At 49.7% G+C, this 18,908-nt stretch overlaps 1 protein-coding gene across 1 annotated transcript in view; it reads right to left on the reverse strand.

Moving 5' to 3' along the window:
* Positions 1-1,949: 1,949 nt before the first annotated feature.
* Positions 1,950-18,908, reverse strand: part of AJAP1 (adherens junctions associated protein 1) — a 65,757-nt gene continuing 48,798 nt past the window's right edge. The window contains exons 4-6 of the mRNA XM_068985745.1: positions 6,203-6,290; positions 3,771-4,013; positions 1,950-2,022 (exon numbers count right to left, since the gene is read on the reverse strand). Coding sequence (XP_068841846.1) covers positions 1,950-2,022; positions 3,771-4,013; positions 6,203-6,290 — 404 coding nt within the window. The remainder of the gene's footprint in view (positions 2,023-3,770; positions 4,014-6,202; positions 6,291-18,908) is intronic.

The raw sequence follows: 18,908 nt of genomic DNA on the forward strand, positions 1-18,908 counted from the left end.
ATCACGTGGCCCCACCGCTTACAACATGACTGGCCTCAGGCAAGTCACATGACCTCCCCATCCAACCTCAGTTTCCCATCTGTAAGTGGGATTGCTGAGAAGACTGAATGGGTCTTTATATGTCAAAAGTGTGCCAGTGAGCTGCCATGTGAAGGTGCCATTAGGGCAGTGTCTCCCCCCACCCTCTCTAGATGGGGGCTACTTGGAGTGGAAGGTGTGTCTACCTCAGGCCTGCAGGTCCACAGCTCTTGGAGGAAGAGAGCAGAAGTCTTTGATGTGCAGGGCTAGGGTCTCCCAGGTCAATGCCTTACGTATTTATGCATTTGGAAATCCCAAAGGAGATGCAGGCACTCACCTGGCCGCCCTGCAGAAGCCTTGCCAGGCAGGCGGGAGTTCCACTGCTAACTGGGAGCTTCCCCATCACTTGCTGGGTTGAAACGCCAAAGGGAGCTTGTCCGAGGCCTTAATGAGATGAGTCTTATCCGGGCAGACAAAGGTGCAAGCATCTGACGGAGAGCTGTGCCCAGGGCGTGTGGCTCTTGAATGTCAGGCACAGCCCTCATCTCACCTGCCTGGCCTACACATCTCAGCAAAGGCCTCTGTGTGAATAGGGGGTCAGTTTCCATTTTAACCTCATTATATTCCTTCACCCATTGGCTAAACATAGTGCTAATCGGGTTGTTCTGGCTTCAGGACAAAAGCGAGGGATGGACATTTGATGTGGAAAAAATATACAATTCGCTAGGGCTGGGATTATGAACTGATTGATTGATACCTGCTTCTCCAAGCAGCTGGGCCCCCTGGCCCCTCAGAGGTGCTGTAAGCAGAGGCCTCTGAGGGTCCTGTGTGCTCCCTAAGAAGATGAGGTACACCTCAAGAAGCCCCGGGCACTCCTCCAATTCTGACAATGACATTTCCCACTCAGTCCCCACATCAGAAGGTGAGAAAAAGTAAAGGAAAAAAATTTTTTCAAATATAGATAACCCTAAAAACTAGATTCCCTGCTCCTGGAAGGGATGTGATGTCATGCTTAGAGAGAAGATCTGGAGGAAAAAAGATGTTCTCTGTGGATCAACAAGATGTCATCCTTTGAAAACCCTAGCATCAAACAAGAACAATGAAAAAAAAAAAAAAAAAAAAACCAAAAACCCCAGTCACCTCAATTGACTGTTCATCCAGAATGTGCAGTCACTAGGGGGGCGACGAGATGCTCTTCCCCCCACAGCAGCCTGTGTGTTCAGGAGGTTCAGCACAGAAGAAAGCAATTTAATGTCAGCATTAAAGTCAATATCATTGAAAGCAAACCAAATGTTCCTATCCAGCAGAGCGTGGCAAATTCATCCCTGTTTTGGTACCAGTCCCTGGCTTCAAATTAGTAGACGTCTCAACTCTTCACTTTCTCTTTTTATCATTTTCTTTCTTATCTCTTATTTTTATAATTCAAAATTGTATTTTAATTCCACTCAGTGTTCTCTCTCCCCACCCCCTCATAGAGACGGGGTGGCGGCATGGTGTCTGCCCACTGGGCTGGGGCTCTGATCTCCTCTTATTTGGGGAAGTGAGGGGTGTACTTATAGCTTGTTTCCAGAACTGGGGTCCCCTGCCCTACAGGGCTTCCTGGGAGATGGAGCGGCATGGGCAGGACTGAACAAGATTGCAGAGAAGGGGTTCCTGAGTGTCACTCCCTCCCACCGGGATGTGGGGGCATTTCTAACGAGTGCAGCAGAGAGACCACGCGCCCAGCCCTCTGGTTTGCTTCCAGGGCAATGATGCCCTTGCTGAGACCCACCTGCCATGTCCAGACAGGCTCCCAGTATTCCAGAGGAGAGATGGGGGGAGGGGTGTGGGGGTGGGGAAAATCAAGCAAGGTCCAGTAAGAGAGGTACGTACCATAAAACAGACACATGGCGTCTGCCCTGCCCCCAGGAGGTAAAAAAGATTTCGGCCAGTCAGCAGGAGATTTCAAACCATTTCTCAGACACAAAGGCCACAGGAATAAGATGCCGATCAGAAGAAGAGGGCCTGCAGCAAGCAGAAAAATGGGCTTGCAAGGGCTCATATGTAAAACCTGACAGGCAGGCTGGATGGGACCTGTTGCAGAAAACTGGCTTCTCCAGGCAAAAAGAACTCCCAGAAGGTGATGCTTCACCTGGCCTGGACGCACTGGCCACCTCTCCCTGTGTTGGCCTGTCCTCCCTTCCACTCTGGGAGGCTTAAGAGGACACACAGTGCAGGGGCTCCGTGCATAGGACGAATCCGGTGGAGATGCACAAAGATGCTATGTCTGGATTTCAGTCTTTGATTTGCAGTACGAGTGCAGAGCTCAGCGTCTCTGTCTCTGAGACCAGAGATTCCACCCACTTTACTGCACCTTCTGGAGAGGGCAGGGCCTGATGCCTAAAATGCCGCTTGCCCCAAGTTAGTTTGTCCCCTTTGAGACTGAGCTAATGTTTCCCAGAGCCAGTGAGAACCAACAGAGCATCACCTTTGGCCCCAACGCAAGAAGCAGTTCCCTCCAGGGCATTCACACCAGCCAGCTGTGCCCACTAGCACATGGACAGGGTTCTCCCAGGACATGGGAGCAGAGAGGGAGACACAGTGAAACACCAGGACCCAGCCACTCCCTTTTCCTCCTCCCCGCAAGCCTGAGGTTCTGGGTGGCCAAGATTTATATCCAAACAGGCACACAGGCATTCAATGAAATGGTTTGAAAGTTTTTTCTCCAATTCTTTGTGAACTCGGCCTTCTAGAAGGCTGGGATGCAGCCCATGGGCTCCCCAATGTGGTCGAGTAAAAGCAAAGTCGTTCAGAGGGAGGGTCCTGGGGTTTCTGCTCTCCACTCTTCTCCCCTGGGGAGGGAGTATCTCAGACAGAACTTACAGAAGAGTCCGACATGGAGATACCAGGACAGGAGCAGCAGGGCGGTGTCTAAGGAACACCTCCTTGCTCTCCAGGACAGGACAAGGCCAACATGAGTCACAGGCACAACAGTTGAAGGCTCCCCTGAGTCTCCTCGACCTGGATTCTGGGAGGAGCCCGGTAGGGCACCTTGGGCAGTGTCCCCGGTCACCACTCCTGTCACTGACCCCATGCCCCTCAAGTCAGCCTGCTGTCCTGCTCATTTCTTCCTAAGATCTTTAAGTCATTGGAGAATTGTTTCTCTTTTAATTTATAAAATGATGCATGAATGTGTACTCACTTAGAAAAAAAAAATAGCTTATTGATATTTTAATCTAATTCCGGATAAACCTTCAGAAGCTGACTCAAGGGTTTCTTAAATATTCCCAGGGATGGTTTTAGAGACATGTCTTCTTTGAGGGATTACATATGACTCATTAAAAAGAGCATTTAATAACCAGGAGTCTGCTTGGTGTTTGATATTTCTGTCAGATTTGCTGCTGACATTTTAGTGATGGGGTTCACAGATATTGACTGGGGAGGGAGGGACCCATCACGATTTGTTGATATTTTGGAGGCTTGATTGAGACTAAGAGGCTGGTTCTGGGCTCTGAGCTATCTGCTCAGCTTCCAACATGTGGGATCCAGGACCAAGCAAGACAGGTCCATCCACTGGCCAAGTGCAGGGGTCCAGATGTGAACTTTGGCACCTTAGTACATCTACTCTGCGCCTCTTGTCTCAACTCAGCAGATGAGCTGCCTGCATGTGCCCTGACCACATAAAGAGATGAGAAAGCTGCCTGACACCCATCCACAGACCCAGCATCCCCAGAAGGGGGCAGCGGCCAGCTCTGGCTCGCGCCTGCGCTTACCGGTTCCCATTAAATGTGGACTTGTACTCCCCGGCCGGGTGCAGCGTCTCGTCAGTGTAGACGGGCACGGATGCCCGGACACACTCGTGGGAACACTGGAGGGTCTCGTTGTAGGCCGTGAAGATGTCCAGACTGCTGGGCACTCGGGCAGGCGTGAAGTCTGTCAGGTTCTGGCAACTCTCCTCCTGATGGTTCGTCTTCCGCTGGTGGCTGTTCCTTCGTGGGTTCCCACTCTGCGCACAGCTGGGGGAGAGAGAGGTCAGGGTGGGGGTCGGAGTCGGGGTGGGGGACTCGCAGGTGCAGAGACCCACCAGCATCTCCCGCCGCCCTGACCCTAAGGAAACTTCACCTCCAGGCATTAATTAGACATCATCTAATAGTAATTCCCAGCCTCTTCAGAAAAATCAACCACAAGCAATGGGCTCTTTTTTAAAAATAAAATAAAATTTGAATTTTAGATGCTGCCATTATTGCAGTAAGGATTAAGAAGTGAGGAGTGGAGTTGTGTTATTGGGGAGCGGAGGTCTGGCTTGGCCAAGGAATGTCAGCCGGGTGGTGGTACTGACTCAGTTTCCCCAGGAACGCCTAGATGGTATGAAAATGATGATCATGGGGAAGGCTCTGTGCACAGGTTGGGGCGGCCATGGTTCTTGTGGAGTGGACTGCATAATTATCTCTGGGGAGAGATAAGACTGGGAACTCTCATCCTCAGCCTCTCCTCTGGCCAGGCTCACAAGCTGGAAATGAAAGCAGATCGTTTGGGTCTATGAAGAAGACTGTTTGTGCCCATGGGTACCTGCTTTTGTCCCCTGTTCTTTTGGACCACAGAGGCTTTCAGACACTGTGTAGACTGCACACATGGGTCCCACCCCTGTTGACCAAGGGATTTGATAGAAAAGGTGCACAGGGACCCTTCCCGGCTCCAGCAATCACCTCTAGGGCAAGTTCACAAGGATGGAAGGAAGTGTCATGCCCATGAAGGAGGAGATTTGAGGGGTCATGGTTCTCATCAGCTCATCAGTTCTCCTTTTCTACCCACTTCACAGCTCAGAGCCTTTGCAGAGTGAGTGGGCTGCAAGGGGCAGGGGTTCATGAGCCTGTCCCCATATAAATTGTGTTAATTCCCTGCCTCTTCTCAATGAGATATCCCTATAGCTGGCAGGGAAGACCCGCCCATAAATGAAGGTGAGAAGATGGACGTGAAAGCCAAGTGACCTCCCCCTCCCCCGCCACCCCGCTCACCAATGTCATGGAACCACTTATTCACCCTGCTGGACTGTCTTCCCCAAAAGACTCTTTGAAGGTCTGCTGCAAACCCCAAAGTGTGGGAAAACCAAGACGAAGCTTGTTGCCTATTACAGCATCACAGTCTGCCACCTCCTTGGTGGGGAGGGGATTTCACCATCAAGACAGCCAGTGGGATCGGACCTGCCGAGCATCCATGTGGTCCAGGGACCTGGAGCCCCTTCTCCAACCAGCCAGCCCTGCCCAAGACACGCTGCTGAGAGCTGACCATTATCTTCTCTATCTCCCCCAGAAAACACCCCAGGTCCAGGGTTTGCAGGCCATCAGGAGCTCTAAGACCTCCCTGGGCTGTTCCAGGGTGGTACCTCTCCACACTTTGATCTCTGTAATCCTGGAGGCTGGCTTTCTCTCACATTTCCTCAAGTCTCTGTTACCCAGAGGCTCGGGGCACTTCCCTCCCACAAACCTGTGACTTCCTACCAAGGTCGGCAGGAGGATGATTTGCATCCAAGGTGCTTTGGCCTTGATGTTAAGAGGAGCCTCGCTAGCTGGAGGAGAGACTGTAGGTGGACAGGGGCCCAGGAGGCGTGCGGGCAGTGGGGTCAGCTGGCAGCCCCCCGATTCTCCCAGGGGTGTAGCAGGTGTGTACACCCAGCAAGGCCAAGCTCAAAGTAGGCCAATTTCCAGGAGGAAATAGGCGAAGACGGGCTGCCTGGAGCAAAGAAGTAACCTAGTTCAGCAGACACAGAGTGACTGTGATAGGAAGGCAGGGGAAGGCAAGGGGCCAGCAGGGACCCCAGCCAGGCTGCTTGTATGAAATAAGGAAAACCAAACTGAGCTGTGAGGGGGACATTCAGAGGGGTGCTAGGATCTGAGAGATGGACTTCAGGAACAGGCTACCTGCTGCCTAAGGAATTAAGCAAAGCAGGCTGGGCTTGTGCCCTGCAGGGAAAGCCACTGGGAGGGCACTGTCAGGGAACAACCCCTCCCATTGGGTGGCCGAGCTGCCCTGGCAAAGGTGAGTGGGTTGAGCAGAGCAGGAGCTGTGTGGCACTCTCCACCCCAGAGAAATGATTCCCTGGTCTGTGAGTTGAGATGGGGTTGAGAAGCAAGAACTCTCTGTGTGTGCTTCCCCAGGGACCCCCACTGACCCCTGTTACCCAGCCAGAAGGGCCAAGGGTCCTTACCAGTTTTTTAAGACAAGAGTTGTAATCAGAGCAGCTATGACCATGATGAGGGAGACGGTGATGGTGATGATCTGATGGACGGCCAAACCTGGAAACAGAAAAGGAGGAGGGGAGCCGTGAAACCAGAGGCATGAGATGAAGGGGCCCAGGAAAGGACAGGGAGGAGGGACCTGTCCCATCAACTCAGCCCTGAACACGAGGTGCAGTCACATGTTGAGAAGCCCTGCAAGGGGGTCCGCGTCAATGGGGTCTCATGGGACCAGGTCAGATTGGTTTTCTGCCCACATGCAGGTGCTGCCAGATGCAGTGGGTACCAGGGCTGTTTTCACCTGGAGCCAGGGAAGGGAGGCCCCAGCCTGGCCTCTCTCAGGCCCTGAGAAGTGACTCAGCCCTTGGGCAGCTGTGCCCTTTCTTGCACCTGCTGAGCCCTTCACCTGGCACAGGTAAGCTCTGGCAACACTCCTTTCTCTCCTCCCAACCTGGGTAAGTTCTGTTCCTTGTGTCTGGGAACCAGGGAAGCTGGCCTGCTGGTGGGAGCAGGGTTTGCCTAGACGCAGGAGGAGCCAGGATAGCCCAGGATTTATTGGGAAGGGAGGGAAGATAGGCAAGTGACATTGTTGTAGATTCAGGCACTTGGGTCACTGGAGAGCATCTTCATCTTTCCAGATTCCTCTCCAAGAAGTTCACAGCCAGATGAGCTTCCATGGAATAAGAGATCCAGGCCCAGCAGGTGATGCTTCCTAAAGTCCCAGAGAAGGATCTGAAGTCTGGCCTCCAGGTCCTGTCTCTTCTTGTGTGTGTTATACACCATGGGGGGAGGAGGCAGGGAAACAGCAGACAGGGAGAGAAGGACTGGCCACTCCAGGAGCAGAGCAGCCACAGCCCCGAATGAGAGTGGTCTGAACCCCACACGAGGGCCAGGATGGCAGAGGACAAGAATGGTCTGTACTGTCCCTCTGTCCATCCACCCCCATCCCCTGCATCACCTTCCATCAACCACAGATGCAGGGGAAGGGAAAAAAGACAGGTTGGCACTTCTGATCCCTTCCCGTGTAACTCATCTTTACATCATTCCAGGGACACTAGGGTTGAATCCTCTGGTCAGTGAGGTCCACCTGGAAGGTCCAGGACTCTGGTCCTGCTCTTCTCCCATCATCAAGAACCATACCTGAGGAGCTGGGGGCTAACAGCCATAAGGGGCTCTGCAGAGACCCCTGCAGGTGCAGTACCCTGCCCCAGGGAGTGCTGACTCTCTGCCATTCTTACATCTCTGCCACTTGAGTATCTGTCTCTCTCCACTTCTGATGTTCAGGTGCAGAGGCCACCCATCACACCTGTGGACCCTGCCAGTCCTGGAGTGAGGACACAGCATGTGTGTGGTCCAGTGTGGAGCATCTCAGAGATGTAACACTTTTCTTTGGTGGCCTCTGAAGGACACATTCACACACAGATGTTACTTCTCCACTGAAGAACACACAGATGTTCCCCTCCACTGATCTTCGTGGGGGGAATTGCTAATAAATGATTCAAAGCTGGCATGACCAGAAAACAAGCTCTTCCTGGCCGCCTCTCTTCCAGGCTATTTCTGTTTTTTCCCCAGGAATTCCCTTCCTGAGCCCACAGAATAAGCAGCACTCAGAAAACCGAAGATGTCATGGGCCTCCCTTCACTCATTCTTTTAGCCACTGATTCAAGAATCACCTATTGAGTACCTACAGCATGCCAAGCAGGGCCAGTTTTGACTAACTCAGTCATGGTGCCTGCCTTCAGGAATAGCTGGTGTGGTGCCCATTTTTAAAAGTGGCAGTGTTCACTGCTGGTTCTGACCAGTGGCTTCCCATACCCCTGTGCCCAATACATGACATGTACTACAAAGCTCTGAGCTGGTGTGCCTTCCCTCTGGGTCTGACAGATCAGCCTGACAATGGGGTTGAAAGCTACATATACCAGTAAAGGACCACTCTTAATCTCACCACCAACAAAGTGTCCACCAGTCTCAGTAATCTCTATATATTCACCAGCTTTTTCCCTGAGACCCAACTCAGACTTTGTTGGAAGAGGGAGGTTGACATGGATGTCTAGTTTAATGGATGATCAGGAAAGATGGCTGCTCAGTCTTCCCTCACCCTCCATCTACACAATCCTTCTGATTCAGTCAAGAGATGAGGATGCTGTCATGAAGAGTATGAGCTCATCCTGCATCTGTGCTTCTTGTGAAGAGAAGGAGGCTGATGATGGTGATGGTGACTATGACGGTACTGATTTTGGTGGTGACTATGACAGTATTGATGATGGTGATGGTGACTATGATGGTACTGATGTTGATGATGGTGATGGTGACTATGATAGTACTGATGATGATGGCGATGATGGCACTGATGTTGATGATGGTGATGGTGACTATGATGGTACTGATGTTGATGATGGTGACTATGATGGTACTGATGTTGATGATGGTGACTATGATGGTACTGATGTTGATGATGGTGACTATGATGGTACTGATGTTGATGATGGTGATGGTGACTATGATAGTACTGATGATGATGGCGATGATGGCACTGATGTTGATGATGGTGATGGTGACTATGATGGTACTGATGTTGATGATGGTGACTATGATGGTACTGATGTTGATGATGGTGACTATGATGGTACTGATGTTGATGACGGTGATGGTGACTATGATTGTACTGATGTTGATGATGGTGATGGTGACTATGATGGTACTGATGTTGATGATAGTGATGATGATGATGATGGTGATTGTGCTGTTGCTGACAGTGACACTGATGATGGAAATGGTAATTGTGGAGATGATAATGGTGATGGTTACAGTGGTGGTAATGTTGGTGTTGTCACTGCTGATGGTCATTGTGGTATTGCTGTTGGTGATGGTGATTTGATAACATAAATGGTGATGGTGGTGGTGATGAGGACAGTAGAGTGGTGATGATGGTAATATGATGCTGGTGATGATGAAAGTGGTGATGATGGTGATGTGACGGTGATAGTGGTAATGATGATGTTCCTGCTAATGCTGATGGTGATTTGATGGTGGAAACGGTGATGGTGATGATGACGGTGATGACGTCATTGATGATGATGGTATAGTGTTGATGATGGTGATATGATGCTGGTGATGATGTTAGTGATGACGGTGGTAGTGATGATATGGTGATACTGATGATGATAATGAAGGTGATGGTGATTATAATGATGTTGGTCATAATGATGGAGATCACAGGCATGCTCAAGTATTAGAAATTGTCAGGTGTGTATTATCTCATTTATTCTTTGCAACATCACTCAAAGGTGCATACTGTCATAATAAATATGGAACTGAAAGTCATCTGGACAAGTTTGCTTAAATTCCTTGGATCACATAGAACCTGATGGCTACTAAACCCATACTAAGAGCTGTAGTATAATAGGATTTGATCTTAAACTTTATTCACTTCCATTTGGGCTTTGATCTCGGGTCCTTGCATCTTCCAAGACAGAGGCTGGCACCACTACCCTCTACATTCCTGGGGAGAATAATCTGCTAAATTATGGATGCTGGTGTTTAAAAGCTTCATCATCTCTTCCATGGATAGATCTCTTAAGGAGTGCTCCAGACCCATGTCAAGAGCCTCTCAGCCATCTTGGCAGGTCATATTCCCAAGTCCATGGCAAGAACTGAACCACTGTTTCTTGAGCTAAACCTGCCATTTTCTTGGGTAGGAGCATTCAACATCTATGGAGTATAAAAGAGCACACTGAATGGGAGTGAGCCAAAAGTAGTAGGGATTGGTTCAACTTCAGGCCAAGCCCAGCTAGAGTAGAGGCACTGAGAGCTCCCTTACAAGAGCAGAACACTTTGTGGTCCATGCCCCAATGTCTGCAGGGCCAGAGAGGCCCAGGCCACCACTGGATGTGGACCCCACATACCAAGGGAATTCTTCTGTTGGGTTGAACATCTGCAGTGACCAAAGTCCTTAGAAGGGAAGAGCTCAATGACCAGCTACATCTTAGATGTTTAATTCCCTTCCACTCCCTCTGTAACTGAGGATGGGGAAAAAAATATTCATTCTCTTCGTCTGGTGAATGGAAGAAACTGATGGTCAGAGGGGAAAATAGCTGGCTCAAGGAATGCCCTCATTGATGACAAGAAGACCAGAAGCCCAGCCCTCTGCCTAAGGTTCTCACGAGTCTTTGAGCCCCTGAAGAAAAAGCCCAATCTTCATCATCTTTATATCCACCCCACTCCCAACCATACACAGATTGCCTGACACAGAACCTTGCAACAGCACTGTGTGACATATTATGAAATTGATAACTGAAGACTAGAGAACAAAAAGCCAGGGGAACAGGGAGAAAGTTAATGACATAATTCTAATGTTTGCGTTGTTCTAGACGACCCTTTCCTGCCTTCTGTGTGAAATTTCTCCATAGGACTTGCCAAGTTAAAATTTGGAAAAAATGATATATGGGTTAATAACCAGCCAGGATCATCTGGGTTGAAGTACAACAATAATATCATGGCCATGCTCTTTGGAAAGACTGCTGTATGCCTGTCTTCACACCCATGGTCAATTTAATCCACTGCTGATCCTGCAGAGCCCAGGTGTAGGCAGTTCTCTACTCTGGAAAAATCAAACGTTAAGCTCCAAGTGAACAAATCTGTAACCACATTCTTGGAAATAAAGGTACTTAGAGGCAAACTCCTTACTGCTCCTCATGTATTTCATTTGCAAAGCAAACAGCCTTGTACTTCCATGCCTGCCCCGTGGGTTGTGATGGGTCACTAGGTTCAGGCATAAGGGACTGATGACTACAAGAAGACCCCACAGTCAGGATGGTTGACAAGGACCAGGCCTTTTGACACGTAGTGAGAATGATATTTGTAGGAAGCAGATTAGAAGATGTAAACCCAAGAAGGATGTCTCAACTTTTCTTCTCTTTGAGAGGTCACTCCTAAAAGGATGATAGAACTTCTCATGAGAGGCTGGGTAGTGTTTCAAGCATCTGTCTTATCATTCAGGTTCCCCAAATGCCAGGAGTTGTTTCCTCATCCATGTAAGTCACTTAAGTCTGCACAGATCCTGGGTAGGCAACGTTTGACATAAGGAGCCAGATGACAAATACTTTAGGTTTGGCAGGTAGCATGACCTCTGTTGCAACTTCTCAACCCAGCTGTGGATGGTATGCAACCAGTGGGCATGGCTGTGTGCCAATAAAACTTTATTTAGGAAAACACACAGCTAATTTAGGTGAATAGCTGAAGGCGATGTAGCTTATCAGTTAAGAAACAGACAATCGGTTTTGAATGGTTGCTTAAAGCTGGGACTCAAACTGCAAACTTCTGGTATTAGACAACCTTCCTGCTCTATCATCAAAGATCTGGAGTCTTCTGAGACCTTCACCGTAAGTGTCAAGCTGATTTTAAAGACAGTCAAGCATCTGTCTTATCAAGTGGGGCCAAAACTACCAGCAGTGGACAGCTTCGTCCTACTGGATACGTTCATGCAAAGCTGGCTTGAGAACAGATCACTCTGTGACACTCAGTTAAACAGGATTCTCAATTTTGGGAGACTAAAGATCAAGGAGAATCTTACCAGTTGAATCAATAGCCCTCAGGAATATTTCAGCCATGTGTCTATCTCAATTTTTCCTTTAAGGTTGAAAAGAAGCTTCATGGTGTGAATGATAATAAGGACCTACGTTATACAGAACGGAGAACTCTGCTCAGTGCTCTGTAATGGCCTATATGGGAAAAGAATCTAGAAAAGGGTGGATATATGTATATTAATAACTGATTCCCAAGTGGTTCAGTGGTAAAGAATCCACCTGCCAAGCAGGAGATACAGGTTTGATCCCTGAGTCGGGAAGATCCTTGGAGAAGGAAATGGCTACCCATTCCAGTATTCTTGCCTGGGAAATCCCATGGACAGGGGAGCCTAGAGGGCTACAGTCCATGGGGTCACAAAGAGAAATGACTGAGCAACTAAAAAACAAACAACATAACTGATTCACTTTGCTGTACAACAGAAACTAACACAACACTCTAAATCAACTATACTCCAACTAAAAAAAGCTTAGGGGGACCTTCCCTGGTGGCTCAGAGGTAAAAGAATCTGCCTGAAATGCAGGAGATGCAGGTTTGATCCCTGGGTGGGGAAGATCCCCTGGAGGTGGAAATGGCAACCCACTCCAATATTCCTGCCTGGGAAATTTCATGGACAAAAAAGCCCGGAGAGCTACAGACCATGGGGGTCCAGAGTCAGACATTACTTAGTGACTACAGCAACAAGAGCCAATAAATATTAATTTTTAAAAATAAAGAATGTTCAGAGCATAGAATCCTTGCATTGGGAGAGATCTTACCCCTGGGTCTGTGGACAGGGTTTTCGCTGCCACAAACGGGACTGTTCTTCGGGAAGCATTCACCCAACTTTTCTCCTCTCTGAATAATTTCTCTCAACACTCTCATCTTCAATGATGTTCCCTCCAGTCAGGTCTCTGGTACTCATTACATAATGCAAAAGCAGCAACATCTATGCCATAAACCTTACTGACCCTGAGCAAGGCCAGCTGTTGGGTGGGTTGTGGTTGGGTTGACAAGGATGTCACCTTAAGGGAACATACACTCTATATCCTCAAGAAAGGGAGGAAAAGACAACTTACTTTCTCCTCTCCACCTTCCAAGGTCAATCTTGAATCCATCTTCAAACTCTTTGCCATTCAGACATGGTCCCAGTGCGCAGAGCAAGCTGTGTGGGGAATCTTGCTTCCTCTTCCTGACAGGTGTGATTGTTCCTGCTAATTTAGGGGCTCTTTCTGCTCCTGGTAATTGCCACTGTATACTAATGTGCTAGGAATCAGCTGCCATCCGGATAATGAAAAATTATACCCGGAATAATGGATGGCGACAGATGGATTACCAAGCGCTGCATCAATCAATAGGGCTTTTATGGGTATATTTGTGGTGGTTTGTAATAAGATCAGGTCCTGAAGATTGATGGGGAAATTGGTAATCCATCTCTGGGTCCGGATGAGTTTCTTATTAAATGCAACTGAATCAACTGTCCATGGCAGGAACCAGCCCTTCCAGGACCTCCCTTCCAGACATGAAGGGACAGTGGGACTCACCTGTGGGTACCTAAGGCAGGAACAAGGGCCCCGTAATTGAGGTAAAGGATAGCATTTCTGGGTTTACACTGGCTCATTTCCAAAGCAGGGCTCTCATGCACCCACATTATGGGAATCAAGACTCAGTGACAAATGGATGCAAGGATGTCTGTCTCCAGGGGTTGGATAGGTGACTGTGGTACCCAATTCCACCACAAAGAGACCATTCCTTTACCACAAACACCACAAAGGACTGAATACACAGGACATCTTTGACAAATGGTTTCTGGCAACACTGCAGAAATTACAGCATCCAGGTGACAGGTGAGAGGCCAGCCTCACTTTCTTGAGGAACAGTAACCACAAGGTTGAGGCTCTTTCTGAGGCAGCTGGCCACCTGGAGGGGAGCAGGCTGTTGAGAGAAAGTGCACCTTCTAAAACTGGGGTGTTCACAGAAAAAGCTACCTGCTTTGTGGTGGAGACACAAAGGCACATCATTTTCTAACTGACCCAAAAGAGCCTTCCAAGGAGTGAGTGATAAGAGAGGTTTAGAGACAAGACTGTTGAGATGACATGTCCACCCATCCAAAGTCCTTCCAGCCTGGGGCAGGACGTCAGCGGAGAGCACAGAGGCTCACCCAGGAAACAGCTGTGCCGACACCTCAAGGAATCACCCCAAAGGACCTCAGAGCCTGACTGCAGCAGTGGTCCTGGGCCAGGAATATCAGGCGGGGTCCGGAGACGCAGGGGACATATGTGGTCCCACTAGCATCTAAAGGGTGGACATCAAAGATGCAGGCACAGATGCAGATGTAGAGAATGGACATATGGACACCACAGGGGGAAGGGGGTGGGACAAGCTGGGAGAGTAGCGCTGATGTATATGCACTGTGAATGCATACTCAGTTGCTTCAATCATGTCCGACTCTGCAACGCTACGGACTGTAGCCCGCCAGGCTCCTCTGTCCATGGGATTTCCCAGGCAAGAATATTGGAGTAAGCTGCCATTTCTTCCTCCAGGGGATCTTCCTGATTCAGGGATCAAATCGGTGTCTCCTGCAGCTCCTGCAATGCAGTGGATTCTTTACCACTGAGCCCTTGGAGAAGCCCATATATATACCACCATGTGTAAAATAGATAGCTAGTAGGAAGTTGCTATGTAGCACAGGAAGCTCAGCTCAGTGCTCTGTGATGACCTAGAGAGGTGGGGTGTGGGGAGTGGGGTGGAGGGTCAGGAGGGAGAGGATATATGCATACATATAGCTGATTCACTTCATTATACAGCAGAAAGCAACTCAACATTGTAATAACAATTATCCTCCAATAAAAACAACAATAACAACAAACCCAGAAGCCAGCAGACATCCAATAATGCACAGGATAGCCTCATGAGAAAGAAAGACCTGAACCCAAATGTCAACTGTGCTGAAGCTGTCTGCAAGGAGAAATGGGTGAACAAGACACAGGCATCCACCTCTCAAACCCCCAGCAGACCATCTGAACTGACTCCCGGGGACACCATCACTGAGGCAGCATGCAGCTAGCAGGTAAGAAACGTCCCAAGATGACACCCTCTGGGGCTGCACCATGAGGAATGTGGTTCTTCCCCCATCAAGTCTCTTCTCCCCCTAGTCTTGTCCCCATGCAGAGCAGAGATAGGACTGGCAGCGAGGGTGCAGGACTGATGTGGGGGCTGTAGAGCTGATCCACCCGGTGACTGTGCTGGCGGCGATACCACCCATGCTTCTCAGTGAATGAGTTCCCATGCAGCTCAGCACCCCTTCCCCTGCAGAAGTGGGCACAAAGATGCTCCCCATTTCCATGGGGAGATAGCACAGAGCAACCTGGGAGGTCCCCAAGGCTACTCTCAGATTCAATAACTCCCTATAAGGACCCACAGCATTGAGCAAAGCTATTAAATTCCAGTTACAGTTTATGACAGCTCAGTGCTACAGATTAAAATCAGCAATAGGAAGAGTGTGGGAGAGACCAGTGGCCTCCAACTATTCTGCCAATGGAGGTGTGGACAGCACGATGCTTCCCAGTGACCACGGTGACAATATGCACAGGGTATGCTCAGCCACTGAAGCTCCTCCAAGCCTGAGTGTCCAATCCTGTTGGGGCTTGGTCATGTCTACAAAGCTGACTTCCCATGACGCTGGCTGTGGTCTCCAGCCCATCCAGAGGTCAAGCTGACATAGTAGCCTATGGTCCCAGCCTAAATTACCTTGTTAGCATAGGCTATATGCTCAGTTCAAGACCCCAGGTAAACAAAGACCTTCATATCAGGCAGCACACTCCTGGAGCTGAAGGGTGACCTCCCAGGAGGTAGGACCAAGAGCTTTTCTTTGAGCAAGCTTAACCCTTTTTGCACATATAGCAGAGACTCAGCAAACACAGGACTCAGACCCCAGCAGGCTTGTTCTCAGCCTGCACTGTTAGCTGGTGCCCTGCACAGCCCGCTGGAGAATGGCAGTCCTCTCTCTGCATGGGAGGTCAGTGGCTGTGGAGACACAGTCCTGGGATGACACCCACTCTGCAGTCCAGAGTCTTCAAAAGGGACTTGACCTTGAATGACATCCCCTGACACTGGGATCAACTAAAACTGTTCCATCCACACTGTCCATATCTGGGAGCAAGTTTCTCAGTTGAGAACTTCCTTCATTTTTGGACTTGAACTAGAGAACCCAGTGCTGCAGATGGGGAGACAGAGGGAGCCTGGAACCTAACACGGTCATGCGGATGTCAGATCCAAACCCCAGAGAACACATCCAGCCACCTTCACTCTTCTCAGCACAGTCTTCTCAGCCAGGTCTCAGCTCAGTCCCTTCTCAGCCCCACGGCCAGCTCTGCCCATTCAGACCTGGGATCCATGCAAGAGTGGGGTTTGGGGCATAGCAAGCTTCAGGAGACCCCACTCACAGGCAGCAGGGTTTGCTCCAGGTTATGGGGTTGGCTTGTCCCCCTCAAGTGCAGATGTTGAAGTTCTGTCTCCCCCACCTCCCTACAATATGGCCTTGTTTGCAAATAGGGTCCTTGGAGATGCAATTAGTGACTTCATTCACACTGGAGTCAGGTGGGCCCTACTCCCATGTGACTAGTGTCCTTGTAAACAGGGGGCATGTGGACACACACAGGGGGCAGACTGCAGTGATGCTGCCAAGAGCCAAGGACCTGCTCGGGGCCAGGAGGGAGCCTGGAAGGGAGCCCGTAATGGATGCTACTGTGGTTCCAAGAGAGCCGCTGATGGATGCTTCTGTAGTGCCTTCAGAGGCAGCAGAGCCACGCAGACACTGGCCTCGACTTCTGGCCTGCAGGGTACTGAGAGGATAGATTCTGCTGTGTAAGCCTCCTCCTCCTCCTAATCTGTGGGTCTGTGTCATGGGGACCCCAGGAATCGACTGCACCTTCTGACCTTTGCGGCACTCAGGCAAACTGGGGAGGGAGGTGTCAGTAGGGTCAAGAAACCCAGAGCCCTCACCCTATGATCCACTTCACGGATGACTGCAAAGCCATGGTCTCAATTTCTTTTTTCCTCCCTTGCTTCATGCCCTTCAGTCAGTCCCCTGACAGGGCCATCACAAAGGGAGGGGACCATGTGCCCAAAGCTGTGATCGTTTTTTTTTTTTAATGTTTCTACTTTATTTATTTTTAAAGATCTATTTTTATTTATTTTCTTTACTTTTCATGCCACATGACACATTGGATCTTAAGTTTCCTGACAAGGACTTGAACGCATGCCCCACCCCACACACACACATTGAGAGTGCAAGGTCTTAACCACTGGACCACTGGGGAAGTTCCCAAGCCCCCATCTTAACCATACGCTTCACCAGTCCCATGATAGCCAACAGGGGACAGGTGACGTCTCTCTGTATTGGGTTGAATAGTCTCCCCCTAGAACTCATGCCCCCCAGAACCTCAGAATATGACCTTATTTGGAAATCGGGTCTTTACAGATTTAATGAATTACATAAGTATCTGGAGATGATGTTACCCTAGATTCAGGGCGGGCCCTCAACGCAGTGGCTGGTGTCCTTACAAGACACACAAGAGAAGAGGACACAGAACAAGGGAGAAACACATGTGAAGACAGGGGCAAGGGAAGAAGGGATGTGCCAAGGAGCTGTGGCCACCAGGAGCTGGAGCAGATGAGCAGCATCCTCCCCAGAGCTGTGGAGGGAGCAGGGCCCTTCAGATACTGGATCCTAACCTCCAGGCTGTTGAGAACACCTTTCTGTTACTTTATGCCCCAGCCTGTGCCCCAGGACACAGATACACTGGTTTTGCCTCAGTTTCCTCATTTACAAAACGATGCAGGAGGAAATGATGTTTCCCCAGTGGCTCAGCAGTAAAGAAGCCACCTGCAAAGCAGGAGCTGCAGGAGATGCAGTTTAGATCCCTGGGTCGGAAAGATCCCCTGGAGGAGGGCATGGCAACCCACTCCAGTACTCATCTGGAGAATCCTGTGAACAGAAGAGCCTGGCAGGCTACAGTCCATGAAGTTGCAAAAGAGTTGGACATGACTGAGCAAGTGATCACAGGAGGAAGGTTTATCCAGGGGATGTAGGCAGCCTTTACACTTCTCTGCTGGCTCAGACAGTAAAGAATTTGCCTGTAATGTGGGTGACCAGGGTTCAATCCCTGGGTTGGAAGATCCCCTGGAGGTGGACACAACAACCCACTCCAGTATTCTTGCCTGGAGAATCCCCATGGACAGAAGAGCCTGGTGGACTACAGTCCATGGGGTTGCAAAGACTTGGACACAACTGAGAGACTAAGCACAGCACACAGTACCCAGGCAGTCTTTAGCTGCTTTCTCCTTAAGGGCAGGTGTCTTTCCTGGCAACAGTGAGGGTGGTCCTCCTTCCACCCTGGAAACAAATTCCTTCCAGAGAGGGACTCAGCTGGCCTGCTGAGGGGCTGAAATCCTGTGCCCCTGCTCCTGGGGTCCCTGATACCACACCAGCACAACAAAGCCTTAGGGCAGAGGTCAGAAAACTGGGACACATCTGGCCCACTGCCTGACACTGTAAATAAACTTTTATTGGCACAAGGCCACGTCCATTCATTTACATATTGTCTAGGGCTGCCTTTATGCTACAATGGTAGAGTTAAGCAGTGTGGCTGAAATCCTAAAATACTTTCTATGTGCCCCTAGGGGACAGCTGAAATCCCAGAGTGGGCACCACGGTGCATGTGGCATGACTGGGGTGAGGAGCAGTGAACAGCTGGGGAAAGCAAGGGGTGACCCACCATACCCTTTTATCACGTGTCTCTCCTGCTGCATGACCACACGGGTTGGACGGTTGAGCCATAGAGTCGCCACTTTCAGAGGGTTTTGAACTGGATTCAATGGCTATGCACATGGGTTGCCAACGGAAGCCAGGGCCTATCCACCTGGCCGCTCGACCAAATTTCAATTCAGTGGGCAGCAGTGACCAGGATATTGTCACTGCTGGCCCAGGAAATGTGCCCCAAGCCTGGGGCCCTGGCCAGCCAGACACAGGGGTCAGATTTACTCATTCACAGGCAGGATCATTTCCCACAGAAAAGCCAGTCCCTTGGGAGATACAAACTGGAAAATTCTTAA

The sequence above is a fragment of the Capricornis sumatraensis genome, chromosome 14 (assembly GCF_032405125.1).
Source record: "Capricornis sumatraensis isolate serow.1 chromosome 14, serow.2, whole genome shotgun sequence".
Taxonomy (NCBI): Eukaryota; Metazoa; Chordata; class Mammalia; order Artiodactyla; family Bovidae; genus Capricornis; species Capricornis sumatraensis.